This window comes from Furipterus horrens, unplaced genomic scaffold (genome assembly GCF_987537825.1).
Source record: "Furipterus horrens unplaced genomic scaffold, mFurHor1.1.pri manual_scaffold_3, whole genome shotgun sequence".
Taxonomy (NCBI): domain Eukaryota; kingdom Metazoa; phylum Chordata; class Mammalia; order Chiroptera; family Furipteridae; genus Furipterus; species Furipterus horrens.
Window position 1 is genome coordinate 154347904 of NW_028327173.1, and position 16459 is coordinate 154364362.

At 39.0% G+C, this 16459-nt stretch overlaps 2 protein-coding genes across 2 annotated transcripts in view; one reads left to right on the forward strand and one right to left on the reverse strand.

Annotated features, from left to right (window-relative positions):
• The window catches only part of SHC4 (SHC adaptor protein 4), a 114118-nt gene that overhangs the window by 40674 nt on the left and 56985 nt on the right, over window positions 1–16459 (reverse strand). Inside the window, exons 5-6 of the mRNA XM_090270574.1 lie at window positions 8969–9022; window positions 4851–4902 (exon numbers count right to left, since the gene is read on the reverse strand). Coding sequence (XP_090126700.1) covers window positions 4851–4902; window positions 8969–9022 — 106 coding nt within the window. The remainder of the gene's footprint in view (window positions 1–4850; window positions 4903–8968; window positions 9023–16459) is intronic.
• EID1 (EP300 interacting inhibitor of differentiation 1) lies at window positions 12069–13949 on the forward strand. The gene has a single exon (XM_090271985.1). It carries the CDS (start codon window positions 12315–12317, stop codon window positions 12882–12884), a length of 570 nt encoding a protein of 189 aa, XP_090128111.1. The 5' UTR covers window positions 12069–12314; the 3' UTR covers window positions 12885–13949.

A 16459-nucleotide genomic window follows, 5' to 3' on the forward strand; every position in this document is an offset into this window, starting at 1 on the left:
GCGTAGGGAGAAGATCATGTCCACTGTTGATCGGCCAGCTCTGAAGCCACACTGGGACTCTGGGTAGACGCGGGAAGCAAGGGTCTGCAGGCGGGCAAGAGCGACCCGGGCGAATACTTTGCCGACGACGCTGAGGAGAGAGATGCCCCGGTAGTTGTTGCAGTCGCTGCGGTCTCCTTTGTTCTTGTACATGGTGATAATGTTGGCGTCTCTCATATCCTGGGGGATGTAACCCTCCTTCCAGCAGAGACAGAGTAGATGGTGGAGCGGCTGTAGCAGGACTGGTTTCCCGCTCTTTAGGATTTCTGGAGGGATTCCGTCGCTTCCTGGTGCTTTCCCGCAAGCGAGGCAGTCGATGGCTTTGCCGAGCTCTGCCGCAGTAGGTGGGGTGTCTAGCTCCTCCATGACTGGTAGGTCTGGGATGGCGTTAAGAGCAGTGTCTGTTACGGTGTTCCTCGTTGCGTACAGCTCGAGGTAGTGCTCGGTCCACCGTCGCATTTGCTGTTCCTGGTCAGTGATGACCTCACCTGTCTTGGACTTAAGGGGGGGCGATCTTGGAGGGGATTGGGCCTGTTGCCTTCTTGATACCCTCATACATTCCTCGTGCGTTGCCTATATCGGCGGCTTCCTGGATGCTTCTGCACAGGTTTAGCCAATAGGTGTTGGCACAGTGGCGGGCGGTCTTCTGGACTTTGTTCCTGGCAGCCCATAGAGCTTGAAGTGTACTGGGAGTGGGCGTGGCCTTGTAAGCCAGTAGGGCCTTCCTCTTAGCCTCGATCACGGGTTCCATTTCTTCCCAGTGAGCCTCTACCAGTCAGCGTTCTTCCGCTCTTTCTTCCCGTAAGCAATAATGGCGGAGTTGTAAATGGCGTTGCGGAGACGTGACCAATTGGATTCAGTAATGTCATCTGCCGCCACCTCCTCGCCGAGTGCATCTTCCATCCTGTTGATGAATTGCTGGGTCTTAACTGGGTTGCTGGCACAACTGGTGTTGATGCGTGGGCGACCCTTCATCTTGGAGTGGTGCAACCTCTTCGGCGTTAGGCGCACCTTGCTTACCACGAGGGCATGGTCCGTGTCGCAGTCTGCACTGTGGTAGCTGCGGGTGAGGAGGGTGCTGCCAATATCCGTTCTTCTGGTGATGACGAGGTCAAGCTGGTGCCAGTGGCGGGAGCGGGGGTGTCTCTATGACACCTGGTGGATCTCTTTGCACTTGAAGAATGTGTTTGTCACGCACAGGCCGTGGTGACACGAAAGCTCAAGCAGTTGCTGACCATTCTCATTGATCTTTCCTCTCCCAAAGTTTCCGAGGCAGGTGGGTCAGGCCATGTGGTCGGCTCCTACTCTTGCGTTGAAGTCTCCAAGGAGATAAAGAGCGTTACTTCTGGGGATCTTGGATAACGCTTCGTCCAGTGCATGGTAGAACTGTTCTTTCTCTTCAGTGGTGGCGCAGAGGGTTGGGGCGTACGCACTAAGAATGTTGACTGGGCCGAAAGTTGTTGACAATCGGAGGGTGAGTAATCTCTCTGTGCCTCCTGTGGGTGGCTCTATGGAGTTAACAAGTGTGTTCTTCACAGCGAACCCAACACCGTGATGTCTTGGTTGGTCCGGAGACTTCCCTTGCCAGTAGAAGGTATAGTTGGTTTCTCTGATAGTTCCGTTGTCGGCCAACCGGGTCTCCTGTAGAGCCTCAATGTCGATGTTTAGTCGTGCCAATTCCCTGTCGATGACGGCGGTTTTCCTGGCATCATTGATCCACGGAAGGTCTGCAGTAAGTCCGGGACACATGGTCCTGATGTTCCAGCTAGCGAGGCGAAGAGCTGGAGACTTCTTTCTTGTTTTTTGCTTGGAATTGCCTGGTGCGAGTGTTTTGTGGCCCACTTTTCGAGAGACGCCTCTCTGATCCCCACGCACCCAGTGGGGCAGGCGAGCCATGGCGAGACGGCACCTAATTGGCTGGGGGCTGCCCAGCTTGAGGCGGGCGGTAGCTGTCCAGTGAGGTGCGATGACCTCTCCCACCGTCAGAGGAGACCCCTGGCGCTCGTTTCCTTCGCCAACCGGATGAGCTTATAACCGGTATCTGTCTCCTCCCGTGTTGAGTCGACATCTTGCGATGACGCTGGAGTGTCCTCTCCAGTGAAGCTACAAAGCCTGGGCAGGGTGATATGGAGGGCCAGCTGTTGCCCATGCAGCAGACCCCCCTTCTCTTCGCAGCTGAAGGATCCAAGGGGAAAGACAGAGTCAATACAGCTTGGCTTCAGGTGCGCCGCAGGAGTTGCCGGTGTTGACTACAACGTCAAACCGCCTTAGGGACTCTGGCTCCGGATTTTCTGTCGGGGTTTACTCCCTTAGCCTTTCCCCTGAAGAGGTATGCTGCAAGGCAGCAGAGGTTTTTTGGAATCAGAGTTTTCCTTCTCTGATGTGCCCTGACTGGAAGATCGAACCAGCGACACTTAGCTCGCAGGCCGACGCTCAATCCACTGAGCCAAACCAGCCAGGGTAACAAAAGGGCACTATCAAGTGAATAAAAAGGCAACCCATAGAATTGGAGAATGTATTTGAAAATTATATATGATGAGGGATTAATATCCAGAATGTATACAGAATTTCTAAAACTCAACAACAACAAAAACAAGCAATATAATTAAACACTGAAAAATAGACATTTCTCAAGAAAACATATACAAATGGCCAAAGAGCTCATAAAAAGATGCTTACTGTCACTAACCATTAGGGTAATGCAAATCAAAACCACAATGAGATACCACTTAACATCTTTTAGAACGACTACTATGAAAACAAAACAAAAAAACAAGGGTTGGCAATGTGGGGCAATTGGAACACTTGTTTGTTGCCAGTGGAAATGTAAAATGGTATAACTGATGTGAAAAATGATATGATAATTCCTCAAAATTTAAACAGGGAATTACCATATGATCCAGCAATTTCACTTCTTGATATATACCCCCATAATTGAAAGCAGGAACTTGAACAGGTATTTGTATACCAATTTCATAGAAGCATTATTCCCAATAACCAAACAGCAGAAACAACCAAAATGTCTAGCAATGGATGAATAGATACACAAAATGTGGTATTTATTCAGCATTAGAAAGAAATTAAATTCTGATACATTGTATACATAGATGAACCTTAAAAACCTGATACATGAAATAAGCCAGACTCAGAAGTACAAATATTGTATGACTTCATTTATATGAGGGACCTAGAATAATCAGATTCATAGATACAGAAAGTAGGATAGTGGTTACCAGGGGTTGTGGAGATAACGGGGAATTGTTGTTAATGGGTATAGAGTTTTAATTTTGGATGATAAAAAGACCCTAGAGATGGAGAGTGGTGATGATGACACACAAATGTGAATTTACTTAATGCCACTAAATTGTATATTTTAAAATGGTTAAAATGGTAAATTTTGTTATATACATTTTATCATAATAAAAAGTTAATAAATTGCACAAATTTTAACGGGACCATTCAGTGAGTTTTGGCAAATGAATAAACATGTGTTAATCAAACCCCATTATAGATATAAAACACCTATCTCCTGACCCTTCCCAATCAATTGTTGTCCAAACTCCCATAGACAGTCACTGTTCTAATATTTTCGCACAATATATTAGTTTTGTCTGTTCTAAAATTTCATGTAAATGAAATCATACAACATGAACTCTTGTGTAAGGCTTCACATAATTGTTTTGAGTTTCATCTATATTTTTTACTGTATCAGTAATTCATTGCTTTTTATTATCTACGAGAATTGCATTTCTTAGCCAGTCCCACATTGATGGACACCTCAGCTGTTTTCAGTCTGGGGCTATTATAAATAAAGCTGCTGCAAACATTCTTGTACCTGCCCAACTAATAGGTTCTAGTTAAGGAGGAGAAGCATCCTAACATTCACCCCTTAGAGGAGTCTGAATGATCCAGAGTTAGGGATGAGAAGCAGTAATGACCATGTCTGTCTAGATAAGTCCAGTGACCTAAGGAACTAAGGGTCTTGACCCAAGGTGCTGCTAGGACAGGAGTTTCTTGGGCTGCCTTGCTAAACCCTGAGATGAGAAATCCAATCACCTTACTCTTTCATTCACTCGGCCATTCACCAAAATAGTTATGGGGTACCACGTACGTCCTAAGCATTGTGATGAGTGCCTGAGGTAAAAACGGTGAAAAGGGTAAACAATTTCTGCCTTCGTGGAGCCTTTAGTAGAAAATATAGGCATTAAACCCATCAATAAGTGAGTAAATAAAATAAGAAACGTGGAAGAACTGTTAATAAAGAGAAAAAGAAACTTATGATGGAGCAGAATGGGATGCAGTAACTGGAGACAGGAGGTGCCCTCAACCAAAGGCTTCTCTGAAGAAGAGGCCTCCGAATTGAGATCAAAAAGATGGGAAGCCAGACACTCAGAACGACACTCAGATCTTGCAAGTGGAGAGGCTGCACACACATGCATGAGCACCCACATGCTGAGGCCAGCGCAGGCCAATGACCTCACAAGCTTGGGACTTCTCTGCCATTCATTTGTCCACTAAAGATATCCAGCCCTTTCTAGCACAGCCAAAACAGCTTTTCTTTTTATTAAAGAAATAGATAAGACTTTTGGCTTATGAGTTTCTCAAATGACTGGGATTTAAATCCCACCTATATATTTTTTCCACTTTGCTCTGTTTGCTACTAATTTAGAACTCAAATTTACATACTATTTCCAGAACCCAATATAATACTCCAGTGATCCTCATCACTCTACATATTGAAAATAACTTTGTTACTTTTTAAAGTTGGTATATATCAGCTCTTAAGAAAGGCTAGAAGTTGCTTTCCATACCTCGTTGATTAACTGGATCTTTAGCTACGTAGGCAACATAGTCTGTAGTATCCTATAAAAGAGGGAAAATGATTGCATTTAAAATGAATGAATTGTACTGTTGAAAGATAAGAGTACATTTGACATGATACTGAGGCAAGGACTTAAACATTAATATTAAGAGAAAAGAAAAGTATCTGAAGAGAAAACATAAACAAATATACACTATATAATTTAGTACTTGTAGGGTCCACATTCTCTGCCCCTTGAGGAAAGTATCTGAAGATTAAAAATTAGAAAAAAACCATGTCACTAAGAATAAAAGAGAATACAGATAGGAAATATGTTAGGACATATATTCTTTAAAAATGACTAGGGACTGTGATTCTCCTCTGTGTTGAAAGGTGAAATACCAGGGGTTATGCAATCACAAAGATTTCATAGACTAGAATGTGGAGTCATGATTTCCCAGTTGTCCAAACAGACACCATGTACATCAGAAATAAGTCAATTAAACACTCTGGGTGTTGTGGTTGTTAGCTTGCTTGTGTACAATGCAAGTTAACTTAAGGAACAGTAAGGCAAAAATACCAGCATTTATTTGACCAAGATAAAGAAAGAAAAAAATCATTTTTAAAAAAGAAAACCCATTAAAACCTAAGGAGTTTTTAAAAAGAGAGAGATGTGTTGCTGGCTTTGTACAAACTAACAAATAAAAAGCCACTTGGTAATTCTAATTTTTATTGAAAATAGTAAGCTGATGGATAAATAAGATTTTAATAATTAAAGATGCTTCCTCTTATCTTAGTTCTCAGAAAAAAAGCACACTGCCATTTGAAGATTAGAAGTATAAATCTCCAGAGGGAAGAGACAATCAACTGGCAGGAAATAAAAGCCCATGCTTCTAATGCCCTCAAGGACAATCACTTAATAACTCACAATGAATCATACAGGAAGCAGATCTCAGGATCAGGATAACTTGTCTTGAGTTATTTTTTTTAAATTACACACACCTAAGTGAATTTCTCATATGCAAAATGAAATATTTTTAAATATCTTGTATATAAATAAGTTCATATCTATAGGCTTTGTTTTATATTAATTTAGAAGGAACGTCACAATTGCTGGGGGCTTGGTTGCTATTTTTAAAGCTAAAGAGGTGGGACGATACTGACAATGCTGTCTGATATATTAGATGATGGGGCCTCTTCAGACTTTAGTTTCCACATCTTCAAAAGAGGGTCTAAGAGTCTTATAATTCTAAAATTCTGTAACTGTAAATATCTGGGAGGATATAAAGAATGTTAAAAGCTAAGGACAAATAGTGGGGGAAACTATAAGGAAATGCAATTAATGTGGTCATATTCATTAATGCATTCTGAAATGGAGAAAGTATATGTAGATACAGACGTATTACCAAGAATTGGCTTCAGGGCTGATAGAAGGAGGACAAGTAAACAGTTTCTGAAAAGAGAGTGAAAGTGAGGATGCGCAAAGATCAAGAAGTAAGGACGAACACACAGTATTTTTTAAACTTTGCAGAAAACAGGGTAGAAAGAAGGGCACTACATTAGGCCATGGAGACTTAGCTTCTGACCCCTTTACCCAGTTAGCTGTCAAGTTGTAAATTATCTCAGCAAGTGTCTTAAAAAAATATGGGTATGTGTTAGCAACATTGGTTATAGTTATCTCTTATCACTCTGTGCCAGGCACAATCAGTTTACAGGCATCATTTCACTCACTTCTCACAACTCTGTGAGGCAAGGGTAATTCTTCCCCATTTTACAGATGAGGACTCTGCAGCTTAGACAGGATAAGTCAAGTCTACTTGACACCAAAGCCTGGCACTCTACCCTACCAGCTCCCTGATCTGAGGGTGAATCTTCACTGGGAGACCTTTAATGCTAATGTTATGGTGGCTCCAGTTTTAATTTTGAATCAGCAGGCTGTCGCCCCAGCTGCAGGAAACACAGAAGTCTCACTTCATCCAGTAGGGAAAAACTTTCCCACAGTGGCTACAAATTCTTTACTGTTTGTTTTTGGTAGGTGCAATGCTTTGGTGGGTTGAAAGAACTACAGAACTAAAGGCACATGAAGGCAGTCTAAAAATAATTAGGATTCTGGAGAACTATGATAGACATCATGCAAAGGCATACTTATGATAAATGCTTATAGTAAATAAAAGGATTTGTAGACCAATCTTATATATGACAATAACATTTGAAACATGAAAGGAGAAGTTTAAGGCAAACAGCAACAATTATTTTTCACATTCTATTTATAGAACTCATTACTTAAAGTATCTTAAGGCAAGTGTTTGAGTTCCTTCATGTATGACCCAACTATAATGGGCCAGAAAGAGAAAAAGTGTTGGCCTTTGCAAGCTGGATTCAGTCAACTCTCTTTGCTACCAAACATGTCCCTTGGTGTCGCTGTGGAGCCAGATTACAAAACTGGACGGATCAGACTTCAGATTCAGTCCTGGGCTCACATTGCAGCTGCTAAATGGCAGGCACCTTGCATGTACCTTGTTTGCTAGTGAATCCACAATTAGCCATTTGTGAAATTTCTTGGGGAAAAGGTGGAACTCTAAATTTTGATTTACTTTTAAATGGTGGCACCATGGAACTAAAATATTCATTTGAAAATAACTATCCAAAGCTGAAAGGTGAGGAAGTAGTGAAGCCTAAAGGGAAAACAAAGTATGCATTAATAAAAGGAAGAAAAAAAAAAGATTTAAAATCCTTTTAAAGGTTGCTTTTCTTTCATAGGTTTCAAGGAAGTTCTAAAGGCATGTTGTCTAGGTTTGACATGGTTAAATACCTTGAGTCAATGGTAGTCAATGGGGAGACCGGTAATTACTAAAATGTTTTACAGAATGGGCTGATTTAAATAGCATTTAACTATTTATTTCACATACAAAAAGAGCTAACACCAAACTGGAAGAACTTGCTTAAATACATTAGAAGCCAGTAAAGGAAGCAATGGTTACACAGAGAAACTTCAGAACTTTATTTCCTTTTAGGATAGACTTATTTTTCCTTTAAATATTTAGCCTCGAGATTAAAATCAATCAAAACCCTGCAGTGACACCAGCTGGCAGATTTAGTTTTTACTACCATTCCATACCTCTCTTGTGATTCTAGGTTATGTGTCCTATCATTTATGACCCTAAATTTTATTCCTCATTTGGAAGAGAGAAACTAAATGTGGTGGAGAAAAAAAAATCAACTGTTAAAGTGGATTTTATTGCCTCATTTCTGAAAGACATACTCTTAAATAGTAAATGCAAAGAAGGTAACATATTGTCTGTAAGGAGAAGGTCTTCATACATTCTCCATGTTTTCGTGACGTTACTGATGTTCAATCATTGTGAAAGTCAGACTCTGCCTTCCCCTAGCCTTCTTTATGTTCACAGGTAGAAAGATGTCATGATGTCACAGAGGAGTAAAGCCCTCCTTCTATTCTCACAGTTTAAACATATTTTTCTTTTCTGTTCAGTCACAGACTTCTTAGCTTTAATGCCCCCCTCCTTTTGCTCTAGTCCAGAGATGATGTGGTATCAAATCAGGGAAATGACCCTCCACTCTGCAAAGTAGGCTTGTAGAGAGAATACCATTCTTGGGAAATGAGCACCATTGGCCTCTTGGTAGAGACAAACTTCTGTTCTCTCTCCCCACCTGAGTGTTACCTCCATAAATTTCTGCAAACCTGGTTGCTCATTCTAGATTAGACTTAGTTGCCATGTATGGTAGATAGGCTCCTCCTCATATGCCAAATCTAACTGATTAGTAACATTGGCCTGGAACTCTATGTGAAGAATTCTGAGAAAGGACTAGCAATACATGTATGACCTACTTGTTTTTCATGACTTTGATGTTATCTACAAGAAGCTTCTCAGATTATAACTCCATGGCTAATACTACAATGGAGTATTATTAGCTCACCTTCTAATCCAAATATTTTAAAAATCAGTGACAGTATATATTTTGTCAAAAACCAAATTTTTGATTACCTGCTACATGTAGCTATTCACAAATTCTAATAAGATATTTGGAAAGGACATGTAGGGGCTAATATGCTTTACATGGAAGTTCTGTTACCTCTTATAAAAAGAACTTTTATGAATCCATACTTACAGGATCCCCTCCAGAGGCAAAGGAAATAGACTGCATATGATGATTTGCAATAATCTGGAAAACATAAACAAGTTAAACATGTATGATGCTATAAATTAATTACTCCTAGTTACATACAATCTAATAGTATCAGACATACATGTTTCATTTTAGCCTGGACAGCATCTTTTTGAAACCATTCCACCCACATTTTATAATAATCTCACTTAGACCATGAGATTCTGGTGGGTTTGAAATGCCTGTCTTATTGACCCTCACCTTGCAGGTGGATACATGATCCAGGCCTAGCCAATCAGAAAACATCTGAATACAGCAGATCAATGAATGCCTTTGGGGAGAAACTGATAGGGACAAAAGGAAAGGATATATCATCTCTCCCTGCCATTAAGGACCACGTAAGCCCAAAGTTTCCATGAGCCATCTTTTGCTGACATGTAGAAAAACTTTACTAGAAAAATGAAGTTTTTCTTCTGGCGAAAATCAGCTGAGAATTAAAAATTGAATAAAGCTGGTGGTAACATTGTGTCATCATTTCAACCAATATAATCATGTCTCCCTTTATCTTTTTTCCCATTTTATTAATTAATTAATTTTTATATAAATTAGTTTGAACTGGGTTTCAGTCATTTGCCATTTACCACAAAAAGTATCCTAAGAAACTAACATTAAGATTTCCAATATGAAGTAAGTTTATTCAAGTGAAATGCATTACTTAGCCAAGAAAAATGTCGCTTTTCCTTGAGAGTCTAGGATTACTGTACTTGTTTGTAATACCTACAGTGTAATAACCAATTTGCAGATAAGTATTTGTCATACTGTTTTCAAGGTTCATTAAAATACCAACTTTGCACTTATTAACTAATCTTGTCTTCAGAAGTGTTTAACAGAATATACTATAGTTTATATAAAATTACCAAGCAATTCTACTCCTAAATTTATGTATAGCCAAGAGAATTGTGTAAATATGTACACTAAAATGTTTGATAAAGAAAGATAATCATTGCCTTTTTCATAACAGAGCACAACTGTAAGCAATCCCAATGATGACTATTGTGATACTCAAGCAATAAACTACTACATAGCAAAAATAGGTTTCTTCAGCAAAAGAAGATAGACACCAAAAAAATAGGCTGCATAGTTTCATTTATATAAAGTTCAAAAACAGGCAAAATTATTTTATTCGGTTGAAGTCAAGATAGTGGTTACTTTCAGGCAAAGAAGAGACAGCAAGTGGTTTTCCAGGATGAAAGTGTTTTTTTCATTTGAGTAGTAGTTACACAAGTATGTTCATTTTGTGATAATCATGACGTGCACTTTTCTCTATTTACATTTTTCAGTTAAAATGATTACTAAAAAGAATATCAATATACAATGATCAATGTCATTCCTATATATCAGGAATAGCCAATTAAACATTAAATTTGGGGATAGAGGGAGGTACATTTTACAAAAGTACTTATGTATAAATCTTAAAAGAATTGTTTAAGCTTTTTGGAAAACCTCATTGAAGGGTATAAATATTACCTGAACAAGTAAAAAGTATCAATATATAGATCGCGTTTATGGATTAGAAAATAATATTATAAAGATGTCGATTCCCCCCAAAATTTTGATGCAATTCCAATAAAAATTCAACCAATGCTATTCAGGGAACTTTTCATACTGCTTTTAAAATTCACATGAAAGAATACATGTACAAAAAAAGCTAAGGAAATGTTTTAAAAGAACAAAAATACTAAACTTTCCTTATTAGCAAGGCATATTATAAAACTAGAAATTCATTAGAATACGAAGTCTAAAAACAGACTCACATAGTCATAGACTTCTAGTCTATGATAAATGTGGTACCAAACAGACAAAAAGATAAGTGATTAAATTAATGGAGTTGGCTGAATTACATATATGGAAAAATATATAAATAATTATTGTCTTCATATGATCTATATAAATAAATATTTGATTCCTAAATATATCAGAAGACTGATAAGTGATTATGCTTGTGGTCTTTGAGAGAGGAAAAACCCGTTTTAATAGACAGAAAAAGACATACCAAAAAAAAAAAAAACCAAACCCTTAAAGACTCATTTTAAAACTTTTATATGAGACCCCTGAACAGGACAAACAACAGGGAAAGAGAATATATTTGCAACATATAAAGCAAAGTATTCATGTAGAGTTTATAAGGAATTCTTATGAATCTATAAGAAAAAAATAAAAACCAGTTAATTTTCAGAAGTAATATATATGTTTGATAAACATATTTAAAAATCATCTCCCAGAAATTAAGACTATTCAAAATAAAATGACACATTAAATTGATAAAACTGTCAAATTCAACACAATCATGTATGGGAAAGGTGTGGATATTCTCAAACACTGTTAACTAGAGCTTAAATTTATACAGCAACTTGGGAAGGCAATTTGACAGTATCTATTACAACTAAAGTAAGCATAACTCATGGTTTCACCTTTCCGCTTCTAGGTATTTCTTCTAGGGAGCCATTGACACACATGGACGTTCACTTAGCCAGTTTATAGTATCAAAAAATCAGAAACTATTTCTACACAGATAGGTCAACCATAGCATAGCTCTACAAAGGGAATGCTATGAAAAAAATTACATATACTAACAAAGCTAAATCTTCAAGACATTGCTCAGGTGTTTGTTTTATACTTGAAGAGTTATGTGAGAATTAATTTAAAAAGTCAGATTTTTCCATGAGGACCTAAGATCCAAGTAAATGCAAAGAAAAAGAATTTAAGGAATTGATAATGAATTGCGAAAAGAAATGGGACCGAGTATTTCCTCGAGAAAACTTTTTTAAAAGAGCACGGATAATATGCTTACATATGAATTTAACTTTTTCTGACGAGGATCAGTTCTTAACATGTTGATTTGTGGTTGAGAACAGTGTGTGGTGTGGGAGTGTGGATTTAGAAGTCACTAGCGCAGGCAAGAGGGAGTTAAAACCTCGGGGCAGAAGCGATCGATCGCTGAACGAAGGAGGTGGAGAAAGGAAGGAAGCGCGTTACAGCAGACGCGTCTTTCCCAGTGTGTAGCATCACAAGCAGCACAATGGTTACGTAAGATGGAGACAAAGTAATGCTCTTGCATGCACAATCTTTAAATGCGAACTTCAGTGAATGAAACATACACCACAAAGCCACGCTAACACTTTCCCACGAAAACGTGACCAGCTCCATCCCCGAGCAGCGCGCCAAGGAGGCGGCGGGGTAAGGGGGTCGCGCAGACGCACAGGGTCGCGCACGCCGTTTGCGCACGCGCACGACCGCGGAGCTCTGATCTTGTACAAATCGCCTTGCAGGAGGCTAAGCGGCTATTACTATGTTGGAAATGCAGGCGTTGGCCGAACTGTACGAAGAAAGCAATGACCTGCAGATGGATGTGATGCCTGGCGAGAGTGACCTTCCGCAGATGGAGGTAGGCCGCGGGAGCCAGGAGCCATCCCCGAACCCATCCGGCAACCGGGCCCTGCCGCAGCTCCAGGAGGAAGGCCCAAAGGAGGATGAGGGGGCCCAACCATTGGCGGGGCCGGAGGGCGACCGAGGCCTTGCTAAGCGGCCCAGCCCCGGGGAGCAGCCCGGCCAGATCGCGGGTCCTGACTTTGAGAGCGAGGGGGAGGAATTTGATGACTGGGAGGATGACTACGACTATCCAGAAGAGGAGCAACTGGGTGGTGCAGGCTACAGAGTACCAGCGGCCCTCGATGAAGCCAACAAGATGTTTTTGAGAACGTCCAGAGCGAGAGAAGCAGCCATGGGTGGTGGTTTTCCGACGCATTATGAGAAGACCCCGTTTGATCAGCTGGCTTTTATCGAAGAGCTTTTTTCACTTATGGTCGTCAATCGTCTGACCGAAGAACTCGGCTGTGATGAGATTATTGATAGAGAGTAGTTAAATGCAATTAAAGAGGAGGAAACTACCTGAGAGACGCAACATTCCACTGTCTCTTGGATGTATTCCAAATAGTTCCGTGCCAGTGAAAAACTCAATCTTCAAAAAAAATTTTTTTCATTTACATAATAGAATAGGCAGTGACTGCACAGTTGTGAGAAACAAAAAACTTAAATAAAATAGATCTTTGGACTGTTGAAACTTATTTTCAAGAATATTCTGAAACAGCTGTGGCTTTGACTTTGTTATTGATCCAGATTATTTTCTTTGCATTGGGGAAAATTACTTCCATACTTCATTGTAAGGAATGGTTTTGCAAGAATAAGTTAAGACCAAGACAAACTACCAGTGAAAGAGCTAATTACTGATACTAATTACATATCCAGCTTAGAACACCAGATATCTTTGAGTTATCTGGACAGAAAAGTCTTTGAGAAAACTTTGAAGATTCCACTTTGTGATCTGTCCAAGCTATAGTTATCAAAGGCTAAATTTTTAGTGTATGATAGAATATTCTTAGTATCCCAGAAGAATAAGCAAACCCAAAAAGAAATATGTATCATGTGTGCTAGATATATCTTAACATGTTTCCAAGGGCATCTGAAATTTTATTTGTACATGTATCTTGATCAATAATAAAGCTAATGTGATCTGTACTTCAAGAAAATTCATTATCTTGACCATTTTTTTTTTTAAGTCAGAAATGAAGAAATCCTTAGTAAATTTTCAGGCTCAGACATTAAATTTATGCTAAAGTACAAAGGAAAACTGTTTCCAATACCTTCATATCTTAAAGAAATTTTGTTCTGTGGTTTTCTGTTTTTCATTTAACTTTACAGGATAAAGACTGGTTGAACTTCATAACAAAAGGAGTGTTAAGTGGAAATTGTCAAGTAAAGAGAAGGCCCTACATTTAAAAAAGACTTGAACAATTATGCCGTCAACTTTTAAAGGTTTTTAACCTATCCAGAAATTTCTGAAGTTTTCCTCTGTCCTCCTCTAATTAGGCTTGTTATTGGTTATGCACCAGCATTTAGACAATAAAATTTCTTGTTCTGTGTATTTTGTTTGGCTAATAGTATTGCATACATACTTTATATGCTATTTTTATTGTATCCTACTTTTTTATTGTATTACTGCAACCACTTTATGATTTAAATTTAACCAATATAAGGTAAAGTGTTCCAGCATCAAATACATAATTTGCAAATTAATTTGTGGAAACTAAATTTAGTAAGTTCCTGTAAGAGAATTTGCCACCCTGGGAAAACCTGTCCTATTAATGAGCATGTTGCTTTGGTTATTTTATTAAGGTTCTAAAGTTCTATGATAATTATGTCAGAAGACTGTGACCAGTAGAACTGAGCATATCAGCAGGTCTTACGATCAATAAAAAGGTACTAGATGTTCAGCTTCATTATGGTAGCAAAAGTCTTATCCAGTATAATACAACAACCTGGAGTCTTACAAGAAAGGGGTTTTTTTCTGTAAAATATTGGACTGCAAGGATGAGCATAATCACTAACACTAGTTTGGTGGGGCGGAAGAGGGAGATGGGAAAAAGACTAGAGAGGAGGTAACACTTAAACTTAATCCTGCCTCATTTCTTTCATGACACTTACAGTTTATAACTGCAGTTACATGAGTCTGTGGATAAATAATCAATTGCTCGTGTGATGTGAATTAACTGTACTGAGTTAAAAAAAAAAAAGGATGCCAATACACAATTAACTTTCTGGGTGCGTTTACCTCCAGTTAAAGATGCCAGGAAATAGGCTCAGAAAAAGCAGGTCTGCAAACCTGGAGGTGTGATTCTGCTTCTGGGACTGAGGAAAGCAAGAGGAGGGGAAAAGAAAACCACTCCCTGCTGGGTTTGAAGGCTTGTTTTGCAGAGAAAGAACTGCATTCTGCAATTGACTCCTAATGGTTGGTTGTCGGTCTTAAAAACAGGCAGTGAACTGAGAAACCCCTGAAATTCATACTTAGTAATTTACTGAAGGTAGAAAATGGTAACATTTTTAATACCCCTGTTAGGGGTGTAAAATCACTTGTATTTCTATTATATATTGAAGTTATCACAAACTGGAACCAACCTATCTGATTCTAATCTAGGATCCACTACTTACTAGCTTTGTAGCTAGGTAAATTACCTAATATTTCTGCCCAAGTGTCCTGAATTGAAAACACATAATTAGTTATATGTATATCTTCATTTAATGGGAACTAAAGCAAGGATTCTGGGGAAATTCTGTTCCTGATTTTGTGATGTGGGGAGAAGGAACTTAAGCTTATGAGTATGTAGTGTGATATTGGGAGCATTTTCTGGGTTTATTCATAAATGTTACAAATGTTTGTATAAATCAGATATCCCACATCAGCTGCCCTAAGGACAAGTGTCTGTTCTGTTTGGCTCATGTTTCTAATGTTTTTATTTTTTTCTTTATGCTATTAGTTGTCCTACTTCCTTCTTTTTCCCTCCTCCACCTAGCCTGCTTCCACTTTCAGTCAGTCCCTTCACTATTGTCCATGGGTCCTTCATATATCTTCTTTCAATAGTCCCTTTACCTTCTTTCAATTAGTACCCGCCTCCTCCCTCCCCTCTTACAGCTGTCAGTCTGTTCCATGATTCTATGCCTCTGGTTCTATTTTGCTTATAAGTTTATTTTGGTCATTAGGTTTCTCTTATAAGTGAGATCATATGGTATTTGTCTTTCACCAACTGTCTCATTTCACTTAGCATAACAGTCTGCAATTCCATTCATGCTGTTTCCAAAGGTAGGAGTTTCTTTCTCTCTACTGCATAGTATTCCACTGTGTAAATGTACCACAGTTGTTTTATCCACTCATCTACAGATGGGCACTTAGGCTGTTTCCAAATCTTGGTTATTGTAAAGAATGCTGCTGTGAACATGGGGGTGCATGGCTTCTTCTGAATTGGTGTTTCAGGATTCTTCAGGTATGTTCCCAGCAGTGGAATCACTGGGTCAAAAGGCAGTTCCATTTTTAATTTTTTGAGGAAACTCCATACTGTTTTCCATAGTGGCTGTACCAGACTGCATTCCCACCAACTGCATGAGAGTTCCCTTCTTTCCATATCCTCGCCAGACTTGTTTGTTGATTTATTGATGGTAGCCATGTTGGCAGGTGTTAGGTGATATCCCATTGTGGTTTTAATTTGCATCTCTCTGATGGCTAGTGATGTTGATCATTTTTTCATATGTCTATGGGCCATCTGAGTGTCCTCCTTGGAGAAGTGTCTATTCAGGTCCTTTGTCCATTTTTTAACTGTATTATTTGTCTGTCTAGTGTTGAGTCATGTAAGTCATATATTTAAAGATTAAACCCTTGTTCGATGTCTTATTGACAAATATGTTCTCCCATGCAGTAAGTTCCCTTTTCATTTTGATGATAGTTTCTTTAGCTGTGCAGAAGCTTTTTAATTTGATGTAGTTCCATTTGTTTATTTTTTTCTTTATTTCCTTTGACCTAGGAGATATAGCAGCAAAAATATTGCTACATGAGATACCTGAAATTTTACTGCCTATGTTTTCCTCTAAGATTTTCATGACCAATTT

What these genes read in the sequence shown, in the direction of transcription:
- EID1 (XM_090271985.1), top strand. Translation starts at nt 12,315, where the DNA reads ATGTTGGAAATGCAGGCGTTGGCCGAACTGTACGAAGAAAGCAATGAC.